This window comes from Acinonyx jubatus, chromosome C1 (assembly GCF_027475565.1).
Source record: "Acinonyx jubatus isolate Ajub_Pintada_27869175 chromosome C1, VMU_Ajub_asm_v1.0, whole genome shotgun sequence".
NCBI classification, from domain to species: domain Eukaryota; kingdom Metazoa; phylum Chordata; class Mammalia; order Carnivora; family Felidae; genus Acinonyx; species Acinonyx jubatus.
Genome location: NC_069381.1, coordinates 89,830,482 through 89,858,297, shown reverse-complemented (window position 1 = coordinate 89,858,297; position 27,816 = coordinate 89,830,482). Strand labels below are relative to the sequence as shown.

General features: G+C 39.6%; 1 protein-coding gene across 6 annotated transcripts in view; it reads right to left on the bottom strand.

The window, feature by feature from the left end:
* NTNG1 (netrin G1) overlaps positions 1-18,684 on the bottom strand; it is a 334,602-nt gene extending 315,918 nt beyond the window's left edge. Inside the window, exons 1-2 of one of the 6 annotated variants that reach the window (XM_027058454.2) lie at positions 17,623-18,684; positions 9,870-10,622 (exon numbers count right to left, since the gene is read on the bottom strand). In XM_027058454.2, coding sequence (XP_026914255.1) covers positions 9,870-10,115 — 246 coding nt within the window. In that variant the 5' untranslated portion in view covers positions 10,116-10,622; positions 17,623-18,684. Of the gene's footprint in view, positions 1-9,869; positions 10,623-17,314; positions 17,521-17,622 lie in introns of those variants that run through there. The other 5 variants (XM_027058458.2, XM_027058459.2, XM_027058460.2 and 2 more) reach the window with 5 other exon arrangements.
* Positions 18,685-27,816: the final 9,132 nt, after the last annotated feature.

Sequence of the window (27,816 nt, the reverse complement as noted above, 5' to 3'; positions counted from 1 at the left end):
CAACTTGAGTTGACCATTTATGTTGAATTATCCTTTCCCTTGAAGGATAGTTGCTTGGAAGTGTATTTGATTTCTTCCTTTCATCATTTCCAAGAAGGAAAGAGAGCAACAGGAAAGAAACAAAAAGTTACATGGAATGGTGAAAAACCATTGTTCAGACAAGACCTGATTATAATGTAAGCTGCTAGACTTCTCAATGGACATCAACCCTCTGGAACAAAAAGAGCTATTTCTTTGTACTGAAGCAATATCCAGTTCAATTCTTCATTTAATATTTTAGAAGTCAGTTTCAAAGTAGGTCAAAGAATGAAAACCAATTCTGGCTCTTTCTTGGCTCACATCTTTAATTTTCATGGAACTGATACTATGTGAATCTATCTATTCCCAGAAAGATGGGAAGAAACTTACAACCTGCCAATCTCAGTAAGTTCTTTTCCAATATTATGCGTGTGAAACAACTTTCAGCACTTTCCCCTTTTGTAAGAAAAGAAATTCTGAAATCTAAAAATGGCACATGAAAAACCAGTCTGCCCATTGGTCTGGTGAAATAAAACTAAAGCAGATTTCACACCAGCCACTTTATACAATTAATATGTTTCAGTATGCAACTGTTTCCAAAGGATGATACTAAATGAAAAGGGGTGCTTGACTTAGGGTAAATAACAACTTCTCCAAGCTCTTACATTAGGAACAAAAGATATGAGGGGGCACACAAATAAATTTCTCTCAGCTTTGAGATGATGACACCCTGCCACCAAAATCTCCTGCAAGAATATATAAAATTTCCACAAGATGAAGGGTGTGCAAAAGACCCTGAAACAAGACCTGTTCTTCTGGAAGAAAGGATACTCGCAATTTTAACTTAATCAACTGACAAAAAAAATGGTATCTGTTTAAAAGGCCCAAATATACATATTTTTAATTGCTGGCTTCAACAGAAAAAATAGGAGGAAAAAGGCAATAAGTGCAAAAACTACTACAATTGGGAATAAGAAATTTTAAATGGCCTAGAAACATTAAAAATCAATCTAAACATTAAAAAAATTTTTTTGAGAGAGAGAGAGAGACAGAGCATGAGCGGGGGAGGAGCAGAGAGAAAGGGAATCGCAGAATCCAAAGCAGGCTCCAGGCTCTGAGCTGTCAGCACAGAGCTGGACAAGGGGCTCGAACTCACGAACTGCAAGATCATGATCTGAGCTGAAGTCAGAGGTCCAACCTACTCAGCTACCCAGGTGCCCCTGGCCAAGAAACATTAAAAATCAGTCTAATCAAGAAGCAAAAAATACATCCTTAAAAAATTAAATGTAATCTCACCTTCCAATATTTCCATTTATCAATACAAAATCACAGAAATTATAACCTCGGCAGAAAAGATGGCGGCAATAAGGATAATCTTATCACTATTCTTTTTGGTAAAGTACATATTTTCACTTATCTGCTAAGGCCCTACATTAGAAGAATATTTAAGAATTTCCAGTTGAGAATCTCATGCCTAGCACATTTTTTGTAAAATGCTTAAAAGCAGAGTGTGAACTAATCATCTTTCTGGAGGACAATTTGACTCCAGTCAAGAGCCTTAAAATGTAAAAATCAAACAAACTAAATGTCTAGAAATAGAAGATTGATTAAAGAAAAATCCATATGGTAGAATACTACATAGCAGTAAATCTCAAACACATAATGTTGAATTTAAAAAAGGAAGTTATACAATGATGCGCACAGAATTTTCCCATTTATTCAGAGTTTCAAGAACAATCCTACCTATAATCTGTGGATCACAATCAAAATATGATTTTCAATTATTTGCTAAAGGTGAAGAAGAACTATAAGGGGAGAAAAAATTACCAGAGGGCATAGCACCCAGGAAGGGTAAGTACTTTCTTTGTGAAGCTTTTGTTTTGGTGGTGTATATGGAAAGCATGTGTTTAATGAGTTGTAATATAAAATGTATTTCTCACTGAGGATCAATTTAAAGCAAGTTTTAAAGCCACAAGTACTGTTTATACGGTGTAATTTGCCCATTTTTAGCTTGTTGCTCCCAAAGAGGTCCCCTGACTTTGCTCTCTACTGTGTGGCAGAAGCGGTCTTCCTCCTATCTCTAGAAGCTCTCTCAAGTCCACGTAAAGGAGAGCAAGGCCCAGAGAGGGGCCTGCCTAAGTCACACATGCTGATTTCAGTCCCCCTGACTGACAAACAGAATGTCTATTTCATTCCACTCTAGGGAATGCAAGAACATAGCCCTACTCTATAGCCTCAGCCAAATACAATATAAGGAGCTCAACAATCAAAATACATGTGTGGGTGCCTAGATGGCTCAGTCGGTTAAGCTTCTGACTTCAGCTCAGGTCATGATCTCATGGTTCATGGGTTAGAGCCCTGCATCAGGCTCTGTGCTGACAGCTCAGAGCCTGGAGTCTGCTTCAGATTCTGTGTCTCCCTCTCTCTCTGCTCCTCCCCTGCTCATACTCTCTCTCTCTCTGTCTCAAAAATAAATAGACATTTAAAAAAAAAATTTTAGGGGCACCTGGGTGGCTCAGTCGGTTGAGCGTCCAACTTCAGCTCAGGTCATGATCTCGTGGTCTGTGAGTTCGAGCCCTTGTCGGGCTCTATGCTGACAGCTCAGAACCTGGAGCCTGCTTTGGATTCTGTGTCTCCCTCTCTCTCTGTCCCTCCCCTGCTCATGCTCTGTCTCTCTCTCTCTCTGTCAAAAATAAATAAACATTAAAAAAAAATTTTAACATGTGCATTTAATATGGGAAGTTTTGAATGTGGGAGAAGAAGGATATGTTCAATAAAAAAGACTACATTGATATATGTTCACCACTGCATGTAACCGATAATATATAACCAATAGATAAGAACATTAAGCTGTCAAGGTGAGAGGGTAATTAAATAAAATATTGTATATCCACATAATCAGATCTTTATAGCTATCAAAACCATATTTCCTAAGAATATATAATGATACAAGTAAATGCTATAAGTGTAGCAGTAAATGGGAAAAAAAGATGAAAAAAATGTATGTGATACGATTCCAATTTTGTAAAACAAAATATATATTTAGAGAGAGAGACTCATAAGAAATATGACAAAATCACTTCAGTGTTGCATGTGAAGCTCTTCTAATTTTTTTTTCCAAATTTTCTATTTGGAAAAATACATTTCAAAGATTCAATGAGAAATGGAATTTAAAAATCCCTTATAAATGCTTTCAGTGTTGGAACTGTGAGTAGATTTTGCCTCTCTCACCTCTCTTGAGAACATCATCATAAGCTGCCCAAGTACAGCAGCCAAACTTTTCCAGTTGTTTCTTAATTTACAGAGGAAACAGATTCATGATAAAAGTTCCCAAGAAACAGAAAACATTCTAGAAAATCAAATACTACATTGAAACAACTGATCAATTAATCAATTAAAAGCATGCTATTATTTATTTGTTCCCTAGGAATATGTTAAATGCTATGAAGTAGGAAAGCAATATAATGCACAGTCTCTTTGAGTCCCGGTAGGCTTTCTTACATATCATCTCATTTAAAGAGTGGTGATCCAGATAAAGAATCAGGATACAATAAACACACAAATGTGCATGTGGGTGTATTAATCAGTAAGACGTAATAAGTGCTAAACGGTACCACACAGTGCAGTACACAGGCAGGGCTAACATATATACTCAGTCAACAAAATGATATGTGCTGAAATTGGCAGGAAGTACACATAAAGAAACACACAGACCTTGAAGGATGGGTGGAATCAACAGAAGTGCAGAGAAGCACAGACGATTCCAAGCAAGAGGAATGTCCTCTGCTTGTCCTCGCAGAGAAAACACATGAGATGAGGGACTTCCTGTGTGATGACACTAGTTTTCAACATCAGACAATCAAGATGCCAGCCTAGGACCCGTGTACAGTCCCAAAGCTCGGAGAGCAAGCCCACCTCACCAAAGTCTGGAGAATATGCCTGAGAGACCCTAAAACAATCTGGAAGGGCTATGGTATTTTTAGGATGTTGCTTTTCACACTTTTCAGTGATATTCCCCTCCACAGAGAGCAGATAAGATTACTCCTTGGGGGACTGAGGAGTGTTTCATCTTTAAAGACCTTGCATTTGTGCATTCAGTTAAATGCTTCTCCTAATCTTTGTGTAAAATTGGAGCTCCAGGTAGATGAGCCATGCTTATCTTAGCACACTCCAGCATCAACTAAGTTAAAAAAAATACATACATACATATACATTATGTATGTATGTTACATATATATACACACATGTGTATATGCATATTTATATATATGGCATATATATAGGTCTAACTCAACACGTTTTATGATTTTCCCTCCTATTCCATCCTGCCAGACATAAGGAGCCATTCTACCCTTAACCAGGCCACTAGGCTGTCATTTAAACACTGTGCTTGCATCTGACCCACCCAGCCTTTTTCTATCTTTTTCAGACATTGTTGAGCATCAGGCACTTGGCTACCAGATAGTATTCTCCAAGTGGCCCTTTGATATGCAGCAAAATAATGTCTCACCTTTAAATTCTGAATGCTGGCTTTGCTGCTCTGCTCCCCCAGCCTCTGAGTACACACTACTTTTTTATTCATTTTTCTTAGGACTCCTTGATTTCCTTTGGAGGCAGGGAACACATGTTATTTGACTTTGATTCACACCACCACCTCTCAGTTTTGCATGTGCTGTATGACTCTGCTCACTTCACTCTGCATTCAGTAGTCTGGAATACTACTTGTGAAGCCTCAGCCCAACACAGACAGAGGCACTTGCAAACACAGAGAACACTATCTGAGAACATTCAGTGACATGATGTGGTTTTAAGTTTTGTTAGCCCCACCATAATCTTTACCAACTCCCTCCCAAGCTCCCTCCCCATAATATTCTGTTCATGCCATGCCACTGAACTTCAATCCAAATGCAGTAGCCCCCTCCCAATCAGATCATTAGCCATAAGTCCCCTGAAGGTGCCATACACAAGGTCCTAGTGGGAATGGGAAAAAAGGTTGAATACAACCAGATTTAAAACCCAGCTACAGTACTTTAGACTTGATGCAACAGACAATAAGGAGCTATGGTAGGCTCCTCAACAAGGAAATACTTGATACAGTGATAGATCAAAAAGATTGATCTCCATGAAACTGAATTCATTTCAAACGTGAATTAAACTTTTCTAAGAAATGAGTCTAAATAATGAACTAAATAACAATGAAGTGTTAGTAATGAAGGGACTGATGGTTTTTATTTTTTAAATTCCATTCTGGGATAATTAAGGGATAAATCAGTTCAAATGAAAGATGTCACTGTTATTAAAACTTCATTCATTTATTGAATTACATTTCATGTGAACAGAGTTATTTTAAGATTATTTGATTATCAGATATCATTTCCAGTTTTTGGAAAATTGATATTAATGCCTTGTCACTGAAAATGTAACTCAGTTTATCAAACTAATTTCTCAGAGGCCACCTGATAGCCACCAGATGGCAACCTGCACTGATGTCAAATTCGAAATTTAAGTTCTGGATTGCCCTGCAACTATGCATTACCCCTCACCATCCCGCTGGGTTCCGTTAAAATCATAAAACCCAAAGGCTTTCCACTACTTTCCTAAATTCCATTTGAACAAAATGAAATATGGTCTATCCACAATGCTTACAATAATTAAGGTATTTTTTTTCTTAATAGGAGTCTATCTGGAAATAGCACAATATGGAACGATCATTAATAGGCCTGTTATGGTACTTGAGTAAACGCCTATCAAGAGCAGGGGCACACATTAGTAAATTTCCTAAAGAAAATCCATTTTCATTTCAAATTCTGACATTTTATTTAGAAAAATTACATCCTTTCTTTTAATTATTTCAGTAAACATAATGAGGGTATTGCTAACTACACCTCAGAGTACTTTATTTTCTCCATTTTTTTTTAGTAATATGAGTCTACTTGTAATTAAAGGTGCACTGCATTCATGATGCCGAGGGTCTCCAAGGGAAACACTTAATGTCCACCTCATAATATTATGCCACAATTACATGCACAGAAGACTTTTTAATAATCTTTGTTTCCTAATTTAGTTTTGATTGGCTCTGAAATCCACAGCAGCTCTCAAGGGCTCCCATTTCCACAGTCATCAGCACTGCTGCACCATCAATTGTACAAACGCACATGACTTCTTCCGTCTGTGGGCTTCCTTTCAAAGCTTCTGTTTAACTTATCCAGAAAATTAGCTGCAGGCTGGAGATAATTGCAGATAATTTTGCCATTTTTAAGCCACTGGGGTGTTGCGTGCAGATATGACAGCTAAGTTTGTCTAAACACAAAGAACAAGTCATAGCTTTGTGTTGTCACTTCAGCTTTACACACGGGTTCAGATCATCCTATTTGCTCTTTATGCAAATTGAAACAAATTGTCGTCACTGGATGATCCGTGTTTTCTGACAAAGCTGTGCTATGTGAAGCTTTTATGTGGCTGGAAGAAGGACATGATCTATACTAACATATTACCCCAGCCTAAAAAACAAAAAGCCTAATCTATGCGTCTATGCTTCAGATTCTTCCTCCTTAGCAGAGATATTTCTTGGGCCACCAACAACTTAAAAAGAATACATTAAATTAAAAAGAAGATGTATGGTCTCAACATATACAATTCATATATATTAGTCTCAATATACACAATTCATATAGATGTGTGTATATGTGTATATGTTTCCCCTATTTTACTGTCATGAATAGGAATGGCAGAGTTCTCCCATAAAATTTATGTTCACAAATACTGGTAGTACTAATATACAGCAATTTAAAACCACTATATATTAAAGAGTTATTAAACAGGTCATCTGGGTTAGCAAGCCGAGATCTGTCAAACAGAATCACGTGGCCCTTTTTTCCCTAAAATTTCACCATAAACTATATGCTGCATTCCTGGATAGTCACAGCCACATAATGATGGAGCAAGTGCAGAAAGCGGCAACACTGACTCTTAACACATTGCCAATGAACTTCAACTTTATACAAATCAGCCAGGGGAATTTCAGGGTATTTCTCTCACCAAATGTGCCCTTAGTGTTCAGAATTGTTATACTCACAGCTAATAACGGTGTCAGTAACTGAGCAGGTGATTTCTGAAACCATTTTGCAGCAAACATTTACATATAAGTAGTGATTGTGCTTATGTGGCAGCAACGCTGATGTAATGGGCCATAACGACTCTGAGGAAGCAGGAAGGGATGGATGTGTGTGTCAAGGAGGAAAGTGTGAAAATCATAACACAAATGACTTTATGGATTCCCATTAGACCTTGGGCTAGGGAGCACCTAAACAGGTCTGATATGACAGCATCCTGAGACAGCTTTACAGACTGGTGTCAGGAACCCTTACACTAAAGAGTTTTATGGAAAATCCAAAACTACAGAGAGTAAGTGTTGCCCTATTAGGCCATTATCATTGACTTGGCATATAATATGCATACAAATAGCCCCAAAGTATGTGCTTAAAGGATAGATTATTAAATCTGTCCTGCCAATCATATGCATATTGAGGAGTCCAAATTAGGCACTGATAGGTAACATCGCACAAATCGTACACTCTCCCTTGAAAAACGTTTCTGCTCCATGACAAGTTTACATGCACCAAGGCTTCCAAATATCTGCCTCATACTCAGATGTAGCCTTTGAAAAGGCGGTCTTGTGGATCTTGGGGTAAACATACAAAGTATACATATTATTGCACTTGAGAAAGTTGAGGGATATCACTTTAATTCTTTTTTCTCTTTTGGTCTTTAACATCACATAGCTAGGGAACTGGTAGGGAACTGACTTGCTTAAAGACCTTACACCATGTGCTGTGAAAGGCATGAGAAGCATGAGAAGTTCTGTAATGTGCCCTTTCCCACTCATGATCGGAAAGAGAAGCACACTAAAGACACCCAGTCAATAAACCCTTCCCCAAAAGGACAGGAACAGTGCCGAACTTGCCTTTTCTTGCCAGGGGCTGAGATCAGGAAAGCTGCATATTTAAATTACAGGTTGAACACACTATACAGGACCTATGCAAGTGGAAACGGCACGCTGCAGAAAGATGTCTGCTTTTTTACTTCAATCTGTAAATTATTAAACAATTCCAGAAGAGGCATATTGCTACAAGTGTCATGCAAACCAATATATAGAGCTAGAGTGTTCTTCATAATATGAAGAGTTGGCCCAGAACTCATTCTCTGCTGTGAGGAGTGCACAACTTATCACCTGCACAGCAATTTCACTCCAAATTTGCAATGAGATCTTAAATTTGACCTTTTATGAGAGATTATCAAAGACCTTACGCAAAGGCAACAAATGTCCCTGCTCTTTTACAGATTTATTATAGTTTTGCTAATGTGTTTGAATGAAGTACTCTTCTAGAAGTCTCTGGTTTCTAAAATGTACGTTTTTTGGTTTTTTGGTTTGTTTTTTGTTTTTTCTGGTTTTTTTTGCAAAGCACATACCTGTTTCCCAGAGAGACGGGTCCTCTCTTTGAAATATTTAGTCTTTCAGGGCACTTTAGTCATTGTGACACCTAATAGCCAAGATCTTTTTCTCACCCTCCACAAAATCAGGTTTAGACTATAATTCAAACCAGTCCCCAAAGGCACTTCTGAAAAATGGCAAGCCGTTAGCTTTTAGGTAAAAACACTCTTTATTGCTCAAAATTGTTTCCTGTTACAAAACCTTTTCCACAGTGCTAGGTCTAAGATGATCTTATGCTAATTTAACTCACTGGGGACTGTGAACAGATGCTACTTTGATTAATAGTTTCACTATCCTGAAAATGCCAGGCCGGGTTCAAGATAATAAAGTCAGATAAGAATACTATTAAAATCTGCCATATGATTATATCTGTTATGTGGGAGAAAATGGGATCACAATTCCTCTACCAAATAAAGACCGCCTGTAATAATAAAAAAAAAAATGACATAAACCAAATGAACACACTATCTGGACTCTCTAGCACCTTCATTTACATCAGCTTAATCACCAAACTCGTGACTAATACCTTTAGGTAAACTTTCAACCATGTCCTTAGTGAAAATCCCATGTGTCACTCCAAAGTTCTCCTTTCACATAACATTTAACTTTTCACCCCGGAAAAGACTGATGTACACCACGAAAACAATGAATTCTTTAACTTGGCCTCTCAAAAGGATAGTATCTGAATTTGTATGCCGAGGTCACTACTTTTCAGCAAATATGCTTTCAACATTCCAACATTCGTATTTAAAGTACCCATAGAAAACCAGGACCCTTGAAAATAAGGACCCTACATGAGTTGACAAAGAAGACTTTTCTGGAGGCATTACCTCCTCTCTTCTTTGCTTCTCTTCTCACTGACCTCCTAACCAAGGACTTCCACATCACATCAGTTTCCTGATGAGGAAAACCATGAACTCTAACCTAGCCTTGAACAATGAACCTCAAGGGTGGCCCTATACAGGCATGTGAAGAGAACTTTGTTTTTCTAAAGTTGGTTTACCAATGGATTTTATCCTTTACTATAAGACATTTGGCCTAATCATATTCCCAGACTCCAATCTGAAACTGAACCCTCAGCCAAACTCTTTCTTTTCTCAGTTATATACAGTACGCCTGTTTCAGTGGAAGCTTCAGTTTGTAAGGAAGGCAGAAGGCACGTTCCAGTGCATGAATCACCCTGCGAATCGTAATCCCAGGTCCTGCAAACCTCCACCGAGAAGAAAGCTAGCCTATTAGCACCAATCTGCCACCAGCAGATTCAGCTCATTGCTTGAGTTTTCACACTTACCACATCTGTACACGTAAATGACATGCCTCCACTTAATATGAAACATTCTATTCAAAAGGGTTGCCTCACCATTGCACAGAATGTCTCAGGAGGGTCTCCACAGGTAATGTCCGGAGGATCCAGTTTTACTTTCAGATATTTGGTCATGTCCGTGGATTCCGGCTGACAGGCCATGTAATCCCAAACTTTCCCTTCTTCTGTGTAAATCTGAGTCTTACACACATCGTAATGTCCCCATACCAAAGGGTAGGGCTGCATCACTGAGGACACTGTAACCCAAAGGGCATGAATTGACAGGAATCTTGACAAATACATCTCTAAATTCTTGGCAATCTTTGTGGTAATAAAGCAGGGTTTGCTTATTTGTGATCTATGTCCCTTTTACATATACATATATGTGTATATGTAGGTAAGTCTATATATTAAAAAAAAAAAAAAGAGGATGAAATTTCAATGTAGATTCCAAATCTAAAAGCCAAGGGTTGATATTGTGCGTGTTCAGGTATATCGAGGATTTGGGTGGAAGTCTAACATACTTGTGCGGTAGGCATCGCCAACAACGTGCAGCTTTTTCGTTGTCCTAGAACGTATCTATTACACTCAGGTCTAGTTTGGTTTTTGTAAAAGATGTCCAGGAGCAAAGGATGATTTAGTGATGTGATGGCTCTGCCGTTGTACATCCGATAACCCTGGGTGATCCTCAGTGCTCGTGGCTCACAAGGGATGCTCAGATGTACTGATAGTATCTGAAGCAAAAGGATGAGTGTCTATAGCCCGATGTCTGCTTCTCATCAATCATTCTTTCCTTCTGGCACCAACACCCTTTAAGAAACAGGAAGAGTAAAAGTTATTGCCCCAGAATCGATGCATTACAAAATGTTTGATATGTTGACATTTGGGAGGGTTGATGCAATATAAAGCAAATTGGTGTAATATGGATAACCTTTATGCCGATGCTTTGCTAGAATGAGCAAACCACAGAAATCATTCACATTGGGGAGAATTTTGATACGAAGGACTTAACTCTTCCGTAACAAAGACAGATGTGCATGTTCCAGGTGAGTTACAGGTTTTCGCTTCAAAAATCATATTTCCATCTTGACAAAACTGAGAGCAAGCAGCTAGATTTAAACATTTCTCATGGATTGCAATGCTAGAAAATCTTACAGGAGAACAATGGGGGAAAATGAACGCTTTTATAACAATGACAAAGAAGTGACAACTACTTGTATGCCTTTTGTCTATTGGCAAAGAGACCCTAAAAATCTCTAAATTCCTTGTACATTTCTTAGCTTTTGTTAGCCCGAGTGAAAAACTGGCATTGTTGGCACAAGGCTGTCCCTCTGGATTTGCTCATTATATGGAAGAATTTAGCCTCTTTTGTTTAGTTGCATTTAGTGATAAAGATAACTTGGCTATCTGGAAAAAATACTCAAAAATAAAACCAAAGGAGCAAATTTTCCTTTCATAAGAATTTTCTATTTTCTTACATCTTTTTATAGCCATTACATCTGCATTTGCACTTACTTTTTGTAACAGAAGAGAATTTGTCCCAAAGGCAAATATTATACGCTGCCTTAAAACTAAAAGCTCTGTAGTAAAATGCACAATTTAAAATGCACATATAAAAACAGCTGAGGGTGAGTTAACAGGCCATGAAGCAGAATAATATGGCACTAATTCTAACAGAAAATAAAAATTACTGTTTAAAAGTACTTTTGGTCAACCGATAATGCAGCCTACATAACTATGAGTACTAGTCATTGGTGAGTTTAACTGGCAACTTTTCTCTTTAGAGATCACTGTCCAAATCTAAACAAAAAATAACATTTGGAACCCAGGTGTAAAAAAGAGGTATTTGTGTAATTAGTTGGTTCATCGTGTCATAGTCCCAATAATTAACTATTTTTTAAACAATTGAAAAGGACAAAAAAGCCCACAGTTTAGAAAATACCATTACAGACCCTTTAATTCACATTAAGCAGTTTAAATAGGGAAGTTCACTATCTTCAAACAATCTTGTAAAAGGAATTCAATATATTTAAATAATGCACCATCTTAAAATGAACTAAGCCACAGAGACTATGAAATGCCAAGGGATGGCTGAATAGTGTTTCCATAGCAAAGTAATTTATAATAATTGCTTTATGGATGCAAATGCAATTTTCATTATATTCAATTCATAAAATGTTATCATCCAGCTGCAATTTGTGATATTTTCTATTAGGAAAAGTGTTGAATATTTGGGTTCCTACGAAGCAATAATTAGCAGTTTGTCTAAACATGTATAAACTGCTGATTTGAATCTGCCTCCTCCTTGTGACATAAAGACTACACTATACCGTGTTGGGCACATTTTGATATCTTAAGCTAAAAAGAAAAAATCACAGAGAAGCATGTGTTGTGGCTAGCACAGCCTTCTGCTTTTTCAGATTTGGTGTTAATTTTAAGTTGATATTTTAAGAAACATCCAACAATTTGACAATTAATAATCTGAAAAGGTTGTGAAAATAATACACATGCACATTTTCTAGATGCATTTTCAACTGTGTGTACTACTCTGTTATCACAAGAAGACTCTCATGGGGTGTAGGGGAGCTGGGCATCACAACAGACAGCAGAAGGGTAAAATCTACTAGACTAGAACTTATTAACTTCAATTCTTAATTTCAAATACTTAGCAACTTATTTATCAAGAACAATATAATCTTGAAGGCCAGGAATGGACTGCTCTGAGTGAACCAAGTGAAAATTATGAATTAGTTTTTAATACTGTTTTTCAAATGTGACCTTAAGTATATATTTGAATGCTCTCGGAGCTTAATCTTCACTTTTTTTGTTAAACAGTAAATGTTATCCCCTAATCTATTTATGTCTTATATCCCTTTCTTTATCCACATTTTGCCTTACTACAACCACAAAATAAAGGATGACCAGGTGGCTGTACGTGAAAAATTTGGACACTAAGGAAATGTATGTGAGCCTGTTACTGTTTCCTGATACAACAGCAATCCCAATAGAACGAATTCTCATTAAAGTATAGCAGAATTATAATGATGGTCATTACACAGAATTATGGACTACACCATTGATCGAATTTAGAGCACTGACAAGGAAAAACGCAGAGGAGTGCAAGATATTTGAATATTAGGCAGTTGCAGGACTGTGCGACAGACATTCTTGACAAGAAGCAGCCAATTATAGCTTAAATTTCTGGCACATAACCAGTTGTGATTAATAGTTTTCCATTACATTACAGACATATTATTAATGTATTAAAAATGTCAAGCTTTGGCAAGCACTAATATGGCATGGCTCAGTTAGTCTGCAGAATTTACATTTAATGAGCTCCCATTGACACAGAAAAAGATATTGACCACGCATATTACAGATCAGGAGCAGAGGGTCACTAAGCTGTTCTTTAACATAATTGCTTAATTTCATTCTAATTTTTGTATTTGTAGCATGTATTCTAGTGTGTATTCTTTATATAAGGTCTCCTTACTTTTTTCAGTGCCACATACACTTCAAAGAAAATCCTCTTAGTTTAAAATTAGTAAGAAATTAAATTTGTGAACTGTCATGACACACAGTGGGAAAGGAAGCCTCTGTCAAAATGGAAAAGTTGCCATTAAAGTATAATTATGGAGTTTTCAAAGAAAACAAAATGATATGAAAATAGAATATTGTTTACCCCCTAACCTCTATTGTCTTAATGGCACTGGTTCCCATCTGGCTATGCTTTCAACCAGGTTAAAATCATCAATTGCTTCTTAAAAGCTAGGTCATCACAGCAAATATCGAAGCAAATGGATTATGACAAAGACAGTCAATGACATATTTGAAGGTTTAATATAGTAAACCAACCCCTTCTGGCCCATAACTGAACTGATTGCCAAATAATATGGGCTTTCAATTGTATCAGGTGTCTGCATCACCTAAATGTGAGCAGCTTCAGAAGAGCTCTGGGCAGCCCCAGTTCTAGTTCTTTGCTTTGCAAATCTTGGAAACTCACTGTACTCAAATAATGCCATCATCTCTACCTACACACTAAAGTACTGAGAAGTCCTCTTTGATAAAAAATAACCACTAATATGCTATGAGAACTCCAAAGACTCTCACTGGTATATAAATGTGCAGAGCCAATGTAAAAACAAAATTATGTCATGTCCTCAAGTTGACAGATATTACTGATCTGTAATAAAATGGGCTATAACATGGCTTTGCATCCATGAGACATCTTTCTCCAGGCTTCTGTAGCTAATTCCCTTCCACCTTGGATTAACTTTGCATAAGATCCTTCACAGGCCCTTTCCCTCACTAGAAGAGAAGTCTTACAAAATATTACACGGAAGTAATAATGATCAAAATTATAGACAATTATATTCTAAAAACAATCGCCAAATTCATCAACTGAGAGGAAAATATTGACAGTAAATCTGTTAACTCCAGCTCATTCATTTTATTATATAATTTCACTAGGAGGTGGGGTTGGTGGTAGTAGGCTATTTATTCCATAAATATTCAGCTCTTCAGGGGCACCTGAAATAGACAGCTATTGACTCATTCCTTATAGACATTAAGACTTTTATAAATATGCATGTTTCTGAATGGGAAGGAACAAAAAGAACATGGACTATCATCACATTTCATTGAGTGAAAAGTATAAAGAGATAAAGATATTACCCAAATTCTATAACCCACCAAAATTAGCAGATTCAAACACTGTCATAATGAGATGGACTAGACAAGACATTTAAGATATACTGAATGCTCTTTGCATTTATTTATTTGTTGTGAAGAAAGCATTTCCTAGTAATCTTAATGGAAAAGATTTGCTTCTATCCTTTTGCTAACTGTCTCTCAAAATGTAAGGAATTTAACATGTATTACAACGCCATTGGCATATCTTATTCATTCTTGATTGGGTATTATGAGCAACTGCCTATCATGAGATTCTTAATAAAACCGAATAGCACACCTTCGTATTTGAAAAATCTCGGTTTTCACAGACAGAAGAATGATTAGAGAAATCAGATAGCATATACTTGGCAGGATGTTTGGGGATGGGATAATACATAAAATTATTTCAGAATCAGTTAAGCCTAGAAGAAATCTGGGGTTTCATTCCCATACAACAGCAAATCTTGCTTTCTTACATAGGGAAGTTCAGACATCCAAGGTTTCAAACACACATTTAAGAAAATGTACACCCACCTGAAGTTCTGAAACAAAACTCTGGATTCTGAAGATGAAATTATTTTTTTAAAGTATGCTACATCTCTTACTGACCTATAATATCACACACACACACACACACACACACACACACACATACATTTTTGTTAACACAATAATTGACTTTCTGAGTTGCATGAATTTTTTTCTCTCCAAGCGCCCTGATGCTCTCGTAACTCCAAAACTCTCCAAATCTTTACAACACTTAGAAAACATATCAACTAAATGTGTAATGGTTTAATTCTTTGACATATTTTTTTTCAGAATAATAATGGAAGCAGACAAGTAGTTGCACCAACTGCAAATATACAAAAGGAAACTGCAAAATACATTGGCTTCCTCCTAAAAAAGCTAACCTGAATCACTTTAACACACGTGCCCTGTGAAAGCTGACAAAACAAAAATTTCAATAGAAAAAAAAAAGCTTTGTGTGCAAATAAATTGTTTTCTTACAAAATTTTAGGGTTATATCTCTTAAATTTCACAGTAGGAAGTATCACCAAATTAATAGCCAGTATGTGGAATTCTGAATGCCCTCATGTTGGTCTTTAGTGGCGAAACAGATGTCACTTCATGGCTTCCAGAAGAGAAAAGGAAATACATCCCTTACGTTTATAAACTGTAACAACATTAAGTGTAAAACACTTGATGCATTTTTTTCCCCTTTGTATCCTTATCCACATGCAAAGGCCCAAATTTTATCTTCATGAAAAACTGAAAGTTGCTTATCTTCCAAAAGAATCTTGGACAGTTATTGAACGGCCTTTCCTCTGCCAAAGAGAAAGGGCGGGGGGGGGGGGGGGGAGGATAAGACATTCAAAGTGATACAGTTCAAAATACTTAAAGAAATCTGAGGTTGCTAATTCCCCACAGGTTAGAGATACTCTCAAGGTCTAGGCAAATCAGAAAAACCTGGTCCCGTCTCCGGAAAAGACAATTTCTGGGAAACTTTTTCTAACAAGCTTAACCATTATGTAAATTTGAATAAAGCATTTTGTTGGAGGATCTTTCTGGGTAGTCCCCCCCCACCACCACCATTTCTGTAAGATAAGAAAACTTTTAGTGTTTTCAGTCATAAAATAGGGCCTTATTTCTAGAGCAATACGAGTGCCAGATATGCCATATGCTTGGTGGAATTCTGAATCTTACTCAGAATTTTCCATTCCAAAGACTGACAAACTGTTATGATAACGAGGGGCTCCATTACCGTTCGGAGTGCAGAGAAGAATGGAGGGGGAGTTGGGTAACAAAAGCCTCTACTCTCTGGAAATCTATACCTGATGCGACGATGGGAACGCAACCTCCGACTTCTCCAAATAAAGTTCCTTTAAAATCCCCGCTAGGAATTTTCCTGCAAGCCCTGCAAGATGACAACCTAAGTGGATGGGGTGGAGGGTGGAGGTCCCCGGGTGAGGTTACTAGAATAAACAGCAGAGGGCGCAGTTTCTTTTTTTATCGAACTTTTCGCGTGTATGAATCACTTAATTGGTTATTTTGGGCCCAATAATATTCGGGATTATTTGTATTATATATAGATATCCACAGATACATATATAGGACAGGAATTCAGTGTCCCTAGACGATTGCGCCAACCGGTTAATGTCATGCCACCAAAGAATCTGAGCAAAATATTCCACACAGCATTCCTACATCAAGTCTTTCCCTCTTTGAATTTTCCCTTCTCCCCAGCTGCACACCATGGGATAGTAATGCTTTAATCTCGCACCAATAACGGAGATTAAAAGAAAGAGACTTCAAAAGCTCTCAGTGTGGCCACCGGCTCCACAGGGCCGGCAAGAGGGCAAGTTTTCTCCCCAAGCAAAGACAATTGGCAAAAGGAAAAAAAGAATGCTCTGGCGCGTTGTGTGTGGCCAGGTGTGTGCGCGTGAGAGGGGGAGCGCGCAGGGTGCCCGTCCGTGCGTCCGCCGAGGCACAGACCCCGCGCCCGGGCTCCGGAGGCAACACTCACAGACACGTAACCCGCTCGGGGCGCACACCCAGGAAGACTCGCGTGTGGGTGTGAGAGTGTGCGGGTTGTGTGCGCGCCGCGACTCCGCGCGCTGCCTCCTCAAGGCGCTTCGCAAAGTTCCTCGCCCACCCGGAGCCTCCCTCCCGCCTGTGGATCGCAGGGGCGGGGTGGGGGGGAGGGGGGCGGAGGGAGGGAGGGAGCCCGGGGTTGGGGGTGGAGGGAGGGAGCCCGGGGTTGGGGGTGGGGGGAGAGGGGCCAAGACGAGACGCGCGGGTCTCCGGAGGAGGGGGACGCCGGCTGCACTTACCGTGTGGCCCGCTTGCCCTTGCGCCGGCCGGGAGCCGACCGACGGCGCGGGGCGGCGGCCCTGCCCAGCCGGGTGCGCCTCGGGCGGCGGCCGCAGCAGCGGAGCCCGCGGGCGGCGCACGGGCGGGCGGCGGCAGCTCCCGCCGAGCCTCCTCCCGGGCGCGTGGGGAGCAAGAGGGATGGGGTGTGGACCTGAGCCGCCGCCGCCGCAGCAGCCCCGGGGTCCCGCTCGCGCCCGGCCCGCCGTGGGAGAGGACTCTGCGGACCCCCAGCCCCGCGCCGGCCCGCCACTCCCCGCCGCTTAATTACCTTGGTCGCGGGCCCCAGAGGGGGAGCCTCCTGCGCGTCGCCCCCTCTCGGAGCCCTCGCCGAGAAGGGGAATTCCTTTCCGTTGACGTCCTCTTCCGAAATGCAAAAGATCAGTGACTTTGACAGGTAGATGAGGGGGAGGGAGCAGGGGTGGGCGGAGAGGAAGAGAGGATGAGAAAGGTGCCTCTCCCTCCAAAAATATAGTGATATTAATAATGAAATCGCAGCCTTCGGGAGGTCTTGCCAGCCCCGTCCCCCGCTTGCCGGCTCTCCTCCGCTCCTCCTCGCGCCACTGCCTCTGCCACTTCTCGCCTTAAACTTTTACTGGGGGATTTTTTTTTTCTATTTCTATTTTTTTTCTCTCCTTTCTTTTTTTTTTGTAATTTTTTTTTTTCAGCTGCAGGACGATTTCCTGATTCCTGGGGATCAGAACCAGTGGCCGGGCGGTTCTACGCCGCTTGGCACAGCTTTCATTTTATTTCAGATGAAGACGTTGAGCTTAGTCAGAAGGGACATAAATCAGGACAATTAGCATTGGCGCCAAGAAGATCCTCTAGTAACAATTTCGCCCGGGCTTCCTTCGCGCATTCCTCCACTCAAGTCAGAAATGTCACTGCACATAGCGTTGATGGCTGTGAGACGCGACGCACCCAAAGTCCATTTGATGAAATATACATGGCCCACGACGCTTCTGGATTGCGGTTCCCGGGCTCCCCGCCCCCGCCCGCGGCGCCTGGCCGGAGCGGCTCCGAGCGGGCAGCAAGCTCTCAGCAAACTTAGGGGTGCGTGCAAATTAAAGAGTGAGCGTGAGGGCCGGTGAAGAGAGAGAGAAAGAAGCGAGCCCCGGGAAGCCGCAGCCCTCAGAGGGGTGGCTCGAACGTTTCACTTAAAAGCAGATCTTCTGCAACTGCCAGCAAGTGGAAGGATTGCAAACCTTACGCTACCTCGAGACCTGGGCGCTCCGAGCGGTCCTAACTCCGTCCCGCTCGCTGTTGCTGCGGCTGCTCCCGCCGCCCGTGCCGCCGCTCCACGACCTCCCAGCGCTGAGGCTCTGAGACCACCCTTCACCTCCCCACCCCCAGCTCGCCCACGGAAGCGCCCTTTCCAGTAACTCTTCACGTACCATCCACTCGAGCCCCCGCCCGTCCCATCCCTCGCTGCTCCTTCTCCTCCCCCAAACCGTTCCTTAAGCGCACCCCTCGCCCCTAGCAGGGATCCCTACTGAGCTTTTCAACCAACAATCCCCAGGCCCTGCCAGCGGCCCCTAGAGCGCCAGCCTTGAACCTCCTTATTTAGAAATCCATTCCCCTTTGGAAAGTTGAAGTTCAAAAGAAAGCTTGTCAGATCTCCTTGCCTTTCCCGAGAAAAACGCAAATACCCCGACCCCAAGACTTCATTCCCCACCAGTGGGGGCTCAGACTTACCTGAAATCACTCTTAGCTACAAGCTAACATCAAAAAATAAAATAAATACAAAATCCAGACTTAGATAGGGAGACACTTTAATTAGAAAGAAAGGCTATTGCAATATAGAGAGAGCTCTGATCTCAGAAATCTGTAAGCATCTCAAAGCCAAACAAAAAAAGCCTTGATACGGTTAAGGGGAATGCGCGGCAAGGGAAAGTTGGGCAGAGGAGAGGAAGTAGACCGAAGGCATGACTGACCTGCGGGGTTTGACAAGAATGCGTCTCTGTGGTCCACGGATTTGGGGAGTAAGCGAACAAGGAAACATGTTGTGCATTTTAGTGCTTGCTCAGATTTGCAGGCAAGCTAACGTTCATGGTTGGGTGGGGAGGAGAGAAGCCTGACTCAAGTTCAGTCAAGGCAGAGCAGAGAGTAAGAAAGGGGTATCTGTGAGCACTTGGGTCACTAACTACACACCCAACTATGAAGGCACAGAGCTAAGAGCAGAGGGATTAGTTTTCTGCAATGGCTGGGGGGGGGGGGGGGGTGTCAGAAGAGTGTTAGAGGGAGAAGTTTGTTGAACTGAGCCTGTAACCAGACCGTCTTTGGCCCCCAAGCAGCCAGAAAGGAGGCAGGAACCCCAGGCATCCAGCCCCTAGACCCTCTAACACGGAGAGGTCACAGTGAATCCTCCTTCCCTTGACTTTCTCCAGTGCCTGAATCTATGTTTTCCTTGCTTTCCTTCTCCCTGCCTCTATTCTTAAGCACTGACATTGCCAAAAGGGATTACCTAATGGGTGAAACTCTTTAAAGGCATGCTTAGACAGTGGCCATTTCCTGGCTCTTCATTCAGTCCCTGTCTATGCTCCTCCAGGATTGAAATATACTGATTATATGGAGATACTATTCACCATTTCACCCTTCCTGACGGGCTCCAGGAAACTAGAACCTTCAGGGAAGCCAGTAGGAGTTAAGAAACAACACCCACAGTGGTGCTCTCACTTCTCACTGCTCCCCCCCCCCCTTTCTCAACACTGAATACAAACAGCTCTCAGCCTTACCTCTCCCTCTTGTTCTTTCCACTCAAGCCAAGAAAACCCCTTCTGAGTTTCTATCCCCAGTGTTGTCTGATATTTTAAGGTCCTTTTCTGGGAAAAAGTAAAGTTATCCATGTAGAGATTAGGAAATTCCCTCCTGGGATATATGAAGATCTTTGTGATATTGGCTCCCAACCTGGAGAAACGTTCCTTTCCAGATGTCAAAGTCTCAGAACTAAACCCCTTCCCCTCTTGCTTTACTAAGACCCTCTCTCATCGTCAAGGCTCCTTTAACTACGAGGCACACACCAGTCCCCGAAGAATATATTTGTAGGGGGACCTTTTCCAGTTAAGTAGCCTCTTCTGCTCCAGGAATGGGAGAGTCTTCCAGAGGTGAATTTTTTTTTTCCCAAACATCTGCTCTGATCTTTTCACAGGCTCAGTAAATCACCAGTTTTAAACATGTGGATTTAAACTTTGGCCAGGAAATCAGAATCGTCAGAGGAGACTTTTCAACATTAAAATCCCTTCCTCTCCAGATCATGATCCCTCCTCTAGTGGAGATGGAGTGGGAAGGACCTTATCTCCAAAAAAGTACTTTGGGTGGATCTGATATACTCCCTCAAACAGAGAACCCTTGAATTTATCTATCAAAAGAGCTTTCCTGAATGTATCTTTGCACATTTGTTTATATAATACAATCAGAAATTTACTTCAGATATATTTCAATTGTATTATATAATACAATCAAAAATTTACTTTAGATATATTCTTGGCATCAGAGAAAATAAGTTAGGGCATACTTACTTTTCCTACCATCCTTTGCCTTCTCCACCTACATATATATTTAACTTTCTTTGGAAAGAACGATTTTTCTGTTTTTATTTAACCTTTCGACTCCACTTTTTTTTTTTCCTCTCTCCTTTAGAAAAGAATTGTTTGATCTTTCAGTTCTCCAGCTTCAGATCTCTGGCAGATTTCCGTGCATTCCTCATTCTTCAACTTAGATTTTCATTTATTTGTAATCCCATTAGGTCTCTAACTATTGTTCATCTTGCTAGGTTATTAGCTTCTTAAAAACCTTCTTTTTAGAGATTTGGCAAGGCTGTTCAATTACTTGTAACGTCAACATGCCAAACTGGTAGTAGTGACATATTTGCAACATATCTAGTCCAAAAAGATATGTGTCTTCTTGTAAGTACTCTAAAGTACTTAACATAAAGTAGGTATAAGATCAAGATTCGTTTCAGGTGTGAATAATTTTTGCCCATTTCCAGGATTCAGCCATAGCCTCCTTGGTAACAGGAACTAACTCCCACTATGTTAAATTAAGACTTCCATATCCGAAATACCCAAATCAGGGACAAGTTCTGTTTGGCCAATTGTGTACTACGTGATAGATGCTTTTTATAACTGCTGCTTGTGTCCCAGTAGAAACATCCTAGCAGTTGTAAAACCTTTAGTTGTTTCTTGCCTCCACTCTGTGCTCGGGGACATGTTTTATTACAAAGCCATTAACAGTGTAGTTTTGACAGGTTTTGAAGTTACTTACCTAACAGGATTTTTTAATGCTTAAATATTTTGACATTTAAACCTCTCACAAGCCCTAACCATCTGGTCTGGGCTCTATCACCGGACTATATTGGCACTTTCCTGCTGTTGTAGGTGTTCCAAGTACACTTACCTTCAAACTTTAAATTTACAAATCCAACGTATCCAAGTATCAAGCATGCCCAGCATAGATATATCAGCAATCTCATTTAGGTTTTCTGAGGACTGATAGTATACCAAAGGGCATATTGTTTAATGTAAGAAAACACACATATTTACTGTGCTACTGATTCTAGAACATGAAGAATAGCAGATGGTATAAGCTATTGATAGTTAATGACTAGTGCAGGGAACGTGACCTTTGGTATCCATGTGCTTTCTAATATATGGCACAGCATCAAATGCTCTGGAAATAATAAAATAAACTGCTTGGTTAGGGTAATATAAAAATTTAACAAAATGTAGAATCTGATTTTTTTTTTAGGAGAAAGCATTCTAACCTAAACGATAACTGTTTTTAGTCAAATATTTCATGTCTTTTTTCTATTTTGACTTCCCAGACCTAGAAGTGTTTGAGGGAGAATAGTTTTCTAATTTTTGTTTACCTAATATCACCCATAAGAAATCAACAGAAATCACTTCTTCTTTTTTTTTTTTTTTTTAATTTGAGAGAGACTGCGTGTAAGAGGGGCAGAGGAAGAGAGAGAGAGAGAATCTCAAGCAGGCTCCACGCTTAGCTTGGAGCCTGAGGCAGGACTCGATCCCACAACCCTGGGATCATGACCTGAGCCGAAATCAGGAGTCGGGCGCTCAACTGACTGAGACTTCTAGGTGCCCCACTTCTTAGTTTTTATGCTTTCAGAGTCTATGACATTAGATGTTTTTATCCAACCAGTAAAATCTGTCAAAATCATGACAACTTGAATTTTTTTTAACCTATTTCAGTGTTTTTGAGACTCAGAACACATAGTCAATATTTGTTAAGCAGTTTTTCTGAGGCTACAAAAAGAGGGCATCCATCAGCAAGTTTGGATAATGCTATGGTCTGAACAAACTCAGGGTCTATGAGCTTGTATTTTGTTGTAGTTTGTCTGTCTAAGATCATAAATTTACTTCTTGAAAAAAAGGAGATCTTGCAATTTATCTAGTGTGTTGGCTGGAAAATTCATCTCAAAAATCAACAGCTGTGTAGATTTCTTCAAATGTAATTTTCATATTTTCAATTATTTTTCAACAAAATCAGGATCCTTTTCAAACTGAGAAAGAAAATATATGGAGGAAGACTAACACCCTTTGCCTAATTTAGAGATCTTTCCATCAACTCCATCTCAATGGTTCTTCTCTCCAATTCAATACATATTGATGGAACCCACACCACCTTCGAGGAACTGTATTAGGTGCTGGAGGCAATGCAAAGCTCTCAAGACAAAGTGTAGACTATCATGTTGGGAAAACAGAGTTGGATTAATTGTAACGTGCATTTTTAATGTTATACTACAGATTGCTAAAAGGAAATGTAGTTGTAATGGTCAAGTCTGGAGACTCTTTTTGTACCCAAAATGGGACAAACATGCACACAACTCAGATGATGGCGTCAGCAATCTCTAAGAGGCCACTGGCCCAAACTACATTAGAGTGTAGACTGGTTTAGCAAGAGGTTCCTGGACTATCATACAAGTGCAATAATGGCTGAGCCAAAATTCATTGACCCACTGCAGTCAAAATATCCATGATGAAAGAAATTCCAATAATAGAAAAACAGTAGACAAGAAAGAGAAACCTAAGATCACAGAGTGCCATTGGTTTGACTTATACTCTATCCAGATGTTTCTCCCCACTTTTCTTGACTCCCTCCTTCTGGGTTTAGTTTCAGGTTTACTGTTCTGAAATGATTACCTTGGTTGCTGTTTTTATCAGCTTTATGGCTCCCATCCTTTAGCTTCTATGCTGAATGGAGGCAGTGGACATAAGCTGGTGTTGGCTTCTGGTGAGTAAGATGGATTTGTGCCAAGCGGCCTTTACTTTGGCAAGAAGGCTCCCTCTCCTACAGAAGATGACTAATTCTCTTAAATTCTGCCTCTATTTGTAATGGAGAAGAATGAAATCAGAGGCATTGTGAATTCTCTTCTTTCTCCCATAAGCCAGGAAGAAAACTCAATTATCAGTTCTCCAAACTGTGAAATTCCATAGAAAATAACACAACTGTAAGATAGCTATGATATCATAAGAATTCTTTCTTGTCCCCCTCTCTCTTCCTTTTTCCTTACTCTCAAACATGAATTTAACACCCACCATGTGCTAGGGACTACATTAGAAATGATAAGATGAATAAGGCAGTCTCTGTCATAGTTTACAATCATGAGAGAAAACAAATTTGGAAACTACCAATGTAATACTACTACAGGAGCTGAAATTGAATCCACAGGGAGCAGGTGAACCCCAAAGGAAAATACCATATGATTCTTCTTGGAGAATCCAGGGAAAAGCTAGGTAGGTTAAGTGGTGTATGACCTACAAAGAGCCTCAAGAGATGTGTAGTGTTCACCCAGCAGACAAGGGAGCAAAAAATGCTTCTGACCAGGAAGCAGGGGGTGGGGCGCAAAGTCAGGAGTCCTAACCCAATAGGGCATTTTTTTTTTTTTGTCAGTAGTTTGGTATGATTGAAGCTCACTGCCCCACACAGATAGCCTTTGAGGTGAATGCTTACAAGCTTTCGACCCCGAAAATCCGTAACAAGACTTGAGAACAATAGGAGAGAAAATCAAATGAGAGGAAGTATCTTATATTATTTAGGCTGAGACTATGAACACGCTGATAATTTACCATTACCGACCACAGAAATGGCAACTTTACGTGTCAATCTTGCAGGACCAAGAACTTCCCATTCATTTTTCTGTAACCTCTGTGAAGGCAAGAGCATAATCTAAAACAAAAAATAATTTTTAAAGCTTCTGTATTTGCTTTTGGAGTACATTATATGCCTCTTTTTGGCAGGAGATCTACTTTCCTAATGAGGTTTTGTGCTTAGATTGGTATTAAAATTAGTCAGATTTCCCTGAGTAAGCACTGAGAGCGGGAGAACAGGGCTGCAGAGCAGACTGGTGACCAGGAAACCCAAGGTTCAACGATGTAACCAGGGATAAGCTACACATGAGTAATGGAAGTTGACTAATTAGTAATTATAGATACCAATTGAGCCTTAGATGAAACAACCAACCCCCAATCATTCCACCATGGTTTACATTTTTGCAATCCTAAATAAGTGTATTTCAAATTCCTGTTGGGGAATAACTATTTTTTCAAAAAGAAAGGGGAAGAAAATAAAACAAGCTAGAAAAAGACGCTAACATTCAAGAAATTTAGACATCGTTATGCATAATGGAAAAAAAAGAGCAACAAATTGCTATTTACGTGAACCAGTTCTTGTCTAAATCAAAGTAGAATTCAGGTTTTTTTTTCTTTTTTGGTGAAGATGGGACCGTTAATCAAGCTTTTTACTATTTATGATTAGAAAGTCAGGAAGTGTATTGATGAGGAAAAAATGAATAATCTATTTTTGTTTTTTTACCTGCCATATTCCCAATTACCTTCTGCATCTATAAATCTTAGTTTTCTTGATATATATGTAAAATGAGACTTAAAAAAATTACCCCTCTCCTCAGTCACTTCCCTGAAACTATATTTTCCCCAACTAGTAATCTGAAGGCTGAGTTTGCAATGAAGAAAGAGAGCTAGACTGTTAGTTACTGTATATCATGGTATACACACCACTGTTAAATGTTGCAGTTATCCTCATATTAAGAACTGATTGAGGGGTGCTTGGCTGGCTTAGTCCATAGAGCATACTGCTCTTTTTTTTTTTTAATGTTTATTTATTTTTGAAAGAGAGAGAGAGAGACAGAGCTCAAGAGGGGAAGGGCCAGAGAGAGAGGGAGACACAGAATCCGAAGCAGGCTCCAGGCTCCAAGCTGTCAGCACAGAGCCCAATGTGGGGCTCAAACTCACAAACCATGAGATCATGACCTGAGGCGAAGTCGGACGTTTAACTGACAGAGCCACCCAGGTGCCCCAGAGCATACTACTCTTAATGTCAGGGTTGTGAGTTCAAGCCAAACATTGGGCATGGAATCTATTTAAAATTAAAAAAAAAATTTGATTAATAGACAAAGATTGCTGAATGTTCACAGTTCATTTAAGCATTGAGAAACAGAAGCGCAAATTTCGGCAATAGAAAATCTGAGACTGATATATATATGTGAGTTTAGCTTAAAACTATTATATGTTTGGATCCTTCAAATAATTTTTTTCAGAAAGTCCACTAAGATATAGTGTCAGTCTGGGTGCCTGGGTGGCTCAGTTGACTCAGCATCCAACTTTTGATTTTGGCTCAGATCATGATCTCATAGTTGTGAGATCAAGCCCTGTGTGGGCTCTTAACTGGGCATGGAGCCTGCTTAAGATTCTCTCTCTCCTTCTTCCTCTGTCCCTCTTCCCCACTCATGTACGCTATCTCTCTCAGAAAAGAAAAAAAAAAAAAAAGGAAAGAAAGAAAGAAAGAAAAAGAAAGAAGAAAAAAATGTAATGCTAAGTAGCATTGGAGCAGGAGGAGACCAAAACCTTGCTAAGACACTTTTTGCTGTGAGAATTTGCATAAGTCACTTTACTTCTCTACACCTTAACTATGTAATCTGTAAAATGAGGAAGCTGATTTAGATGAATCTAAGGGAGTAGTTGCTAAAATGGGCTTCGTGGACTTCGTGCCTTAACATAACTTTGGGGCTTTCTATAAAGCAGGTCCTGAATCAGCACCTCGATAGGTGATTTTTATTTAAGCATATTAAGTTTCAAGGATCACTACTAGCCTAAGGTTTCTTCTAGCATTTGCATTTTGAGTCTTCCTTTGAGGTTGGGCTTAATTTAAATGAAAGCTGAGACAAAAATAAATGTATCCTTCAGATTCTTGGATAATAGAATAGGAATTTTGATTTCTAAAATATTTTTTTACACTTCTATACAAACATCTATGTATTAGAATTAAGTGGGGTATATGTTTGATTCCCTGCAAGATTAGATGGAATGAAGGCCAAAGACTTTGAAACCATATTGTTAGGAAAGGAAGAAATCAAGCATTTGCTACATAATACAGTTCATTTGTAACCATGCTAACTGAGGCCCAATTTCTGGAACATATGTATTAGCTATAAGCTGCCATAAATCTCTCCTAGAAGTATATTCCTCAACTTGTAAACATCAGTTCTTTGAAACCTACCATGAGATCTAGTCATGAGGTGTTAAAAGCTTTTTTAAACATTTTATTAAGGCTGAGTTTCTTCAAAATCAGTCAGTGATTATTGGACTTTCTTTACCAGCAGTAACTAATACATGTATACAAAATGTCCTAATGAATTATTACCATCAGCTTCCATAAAAGTCAGAACTTCCAAAACAGTTTAATTAAAAACTTAACAAACTATATATAAGGATGTGCATACATTATGCTTATGTATACATTTTCTGTGTATTTGAGTTAAAGTCATTCTGAAATATAGTAGGATGTATTGGTAAATCGTTGAAGACCAGCATTCAAGTCCTTATTACATTGCTTAACAGTTGCATGGCCTTAGGTAGCTGACTTAATCTTTCTGGGCCTCTCTTTCCTCGGCTATAAAATGGGAGTAATGTTGAGTATCTTATAATACTGTTATGAAGAATAAATATATTTGGTTAAAAAACACTTTGTAAATGTTAACTATTATTTACTTCTCATATTATAGGACTGAACCTTCCATTATTAATGTCAAGATTAATTTATTTATTAGACAAGATTTTTGGGGGGCCATCTGAGTCTAACACTGTACCAAATACCCTGGAAAGTAAATATAGAAGAAACACACACTGTAATTTTTGTGCCTAAGGCACTGAAATTTTACTTGAGGATTTCACAGAGCAATATCACTGAGTGAAGGATAAAAACTGAGGTACATATTTTAAAAACTGACTAAAAATGAATAAAATTGGTCTTCAAAGATCAAAGAATGTTTTATGGGAAGGGAGGTAGAAAGGTAAGAAGACCTTTTAGGGTTTGGATGGGTAAATGATAGAAGGAATTTCATCAGGGGACTGAACAAGAGCAAAGGCAGCTGAACCTGGAAAGTCAAGTCATTTCCAGGAAATGGTAGAGAAGCAAATTACTTGGAAGTAAG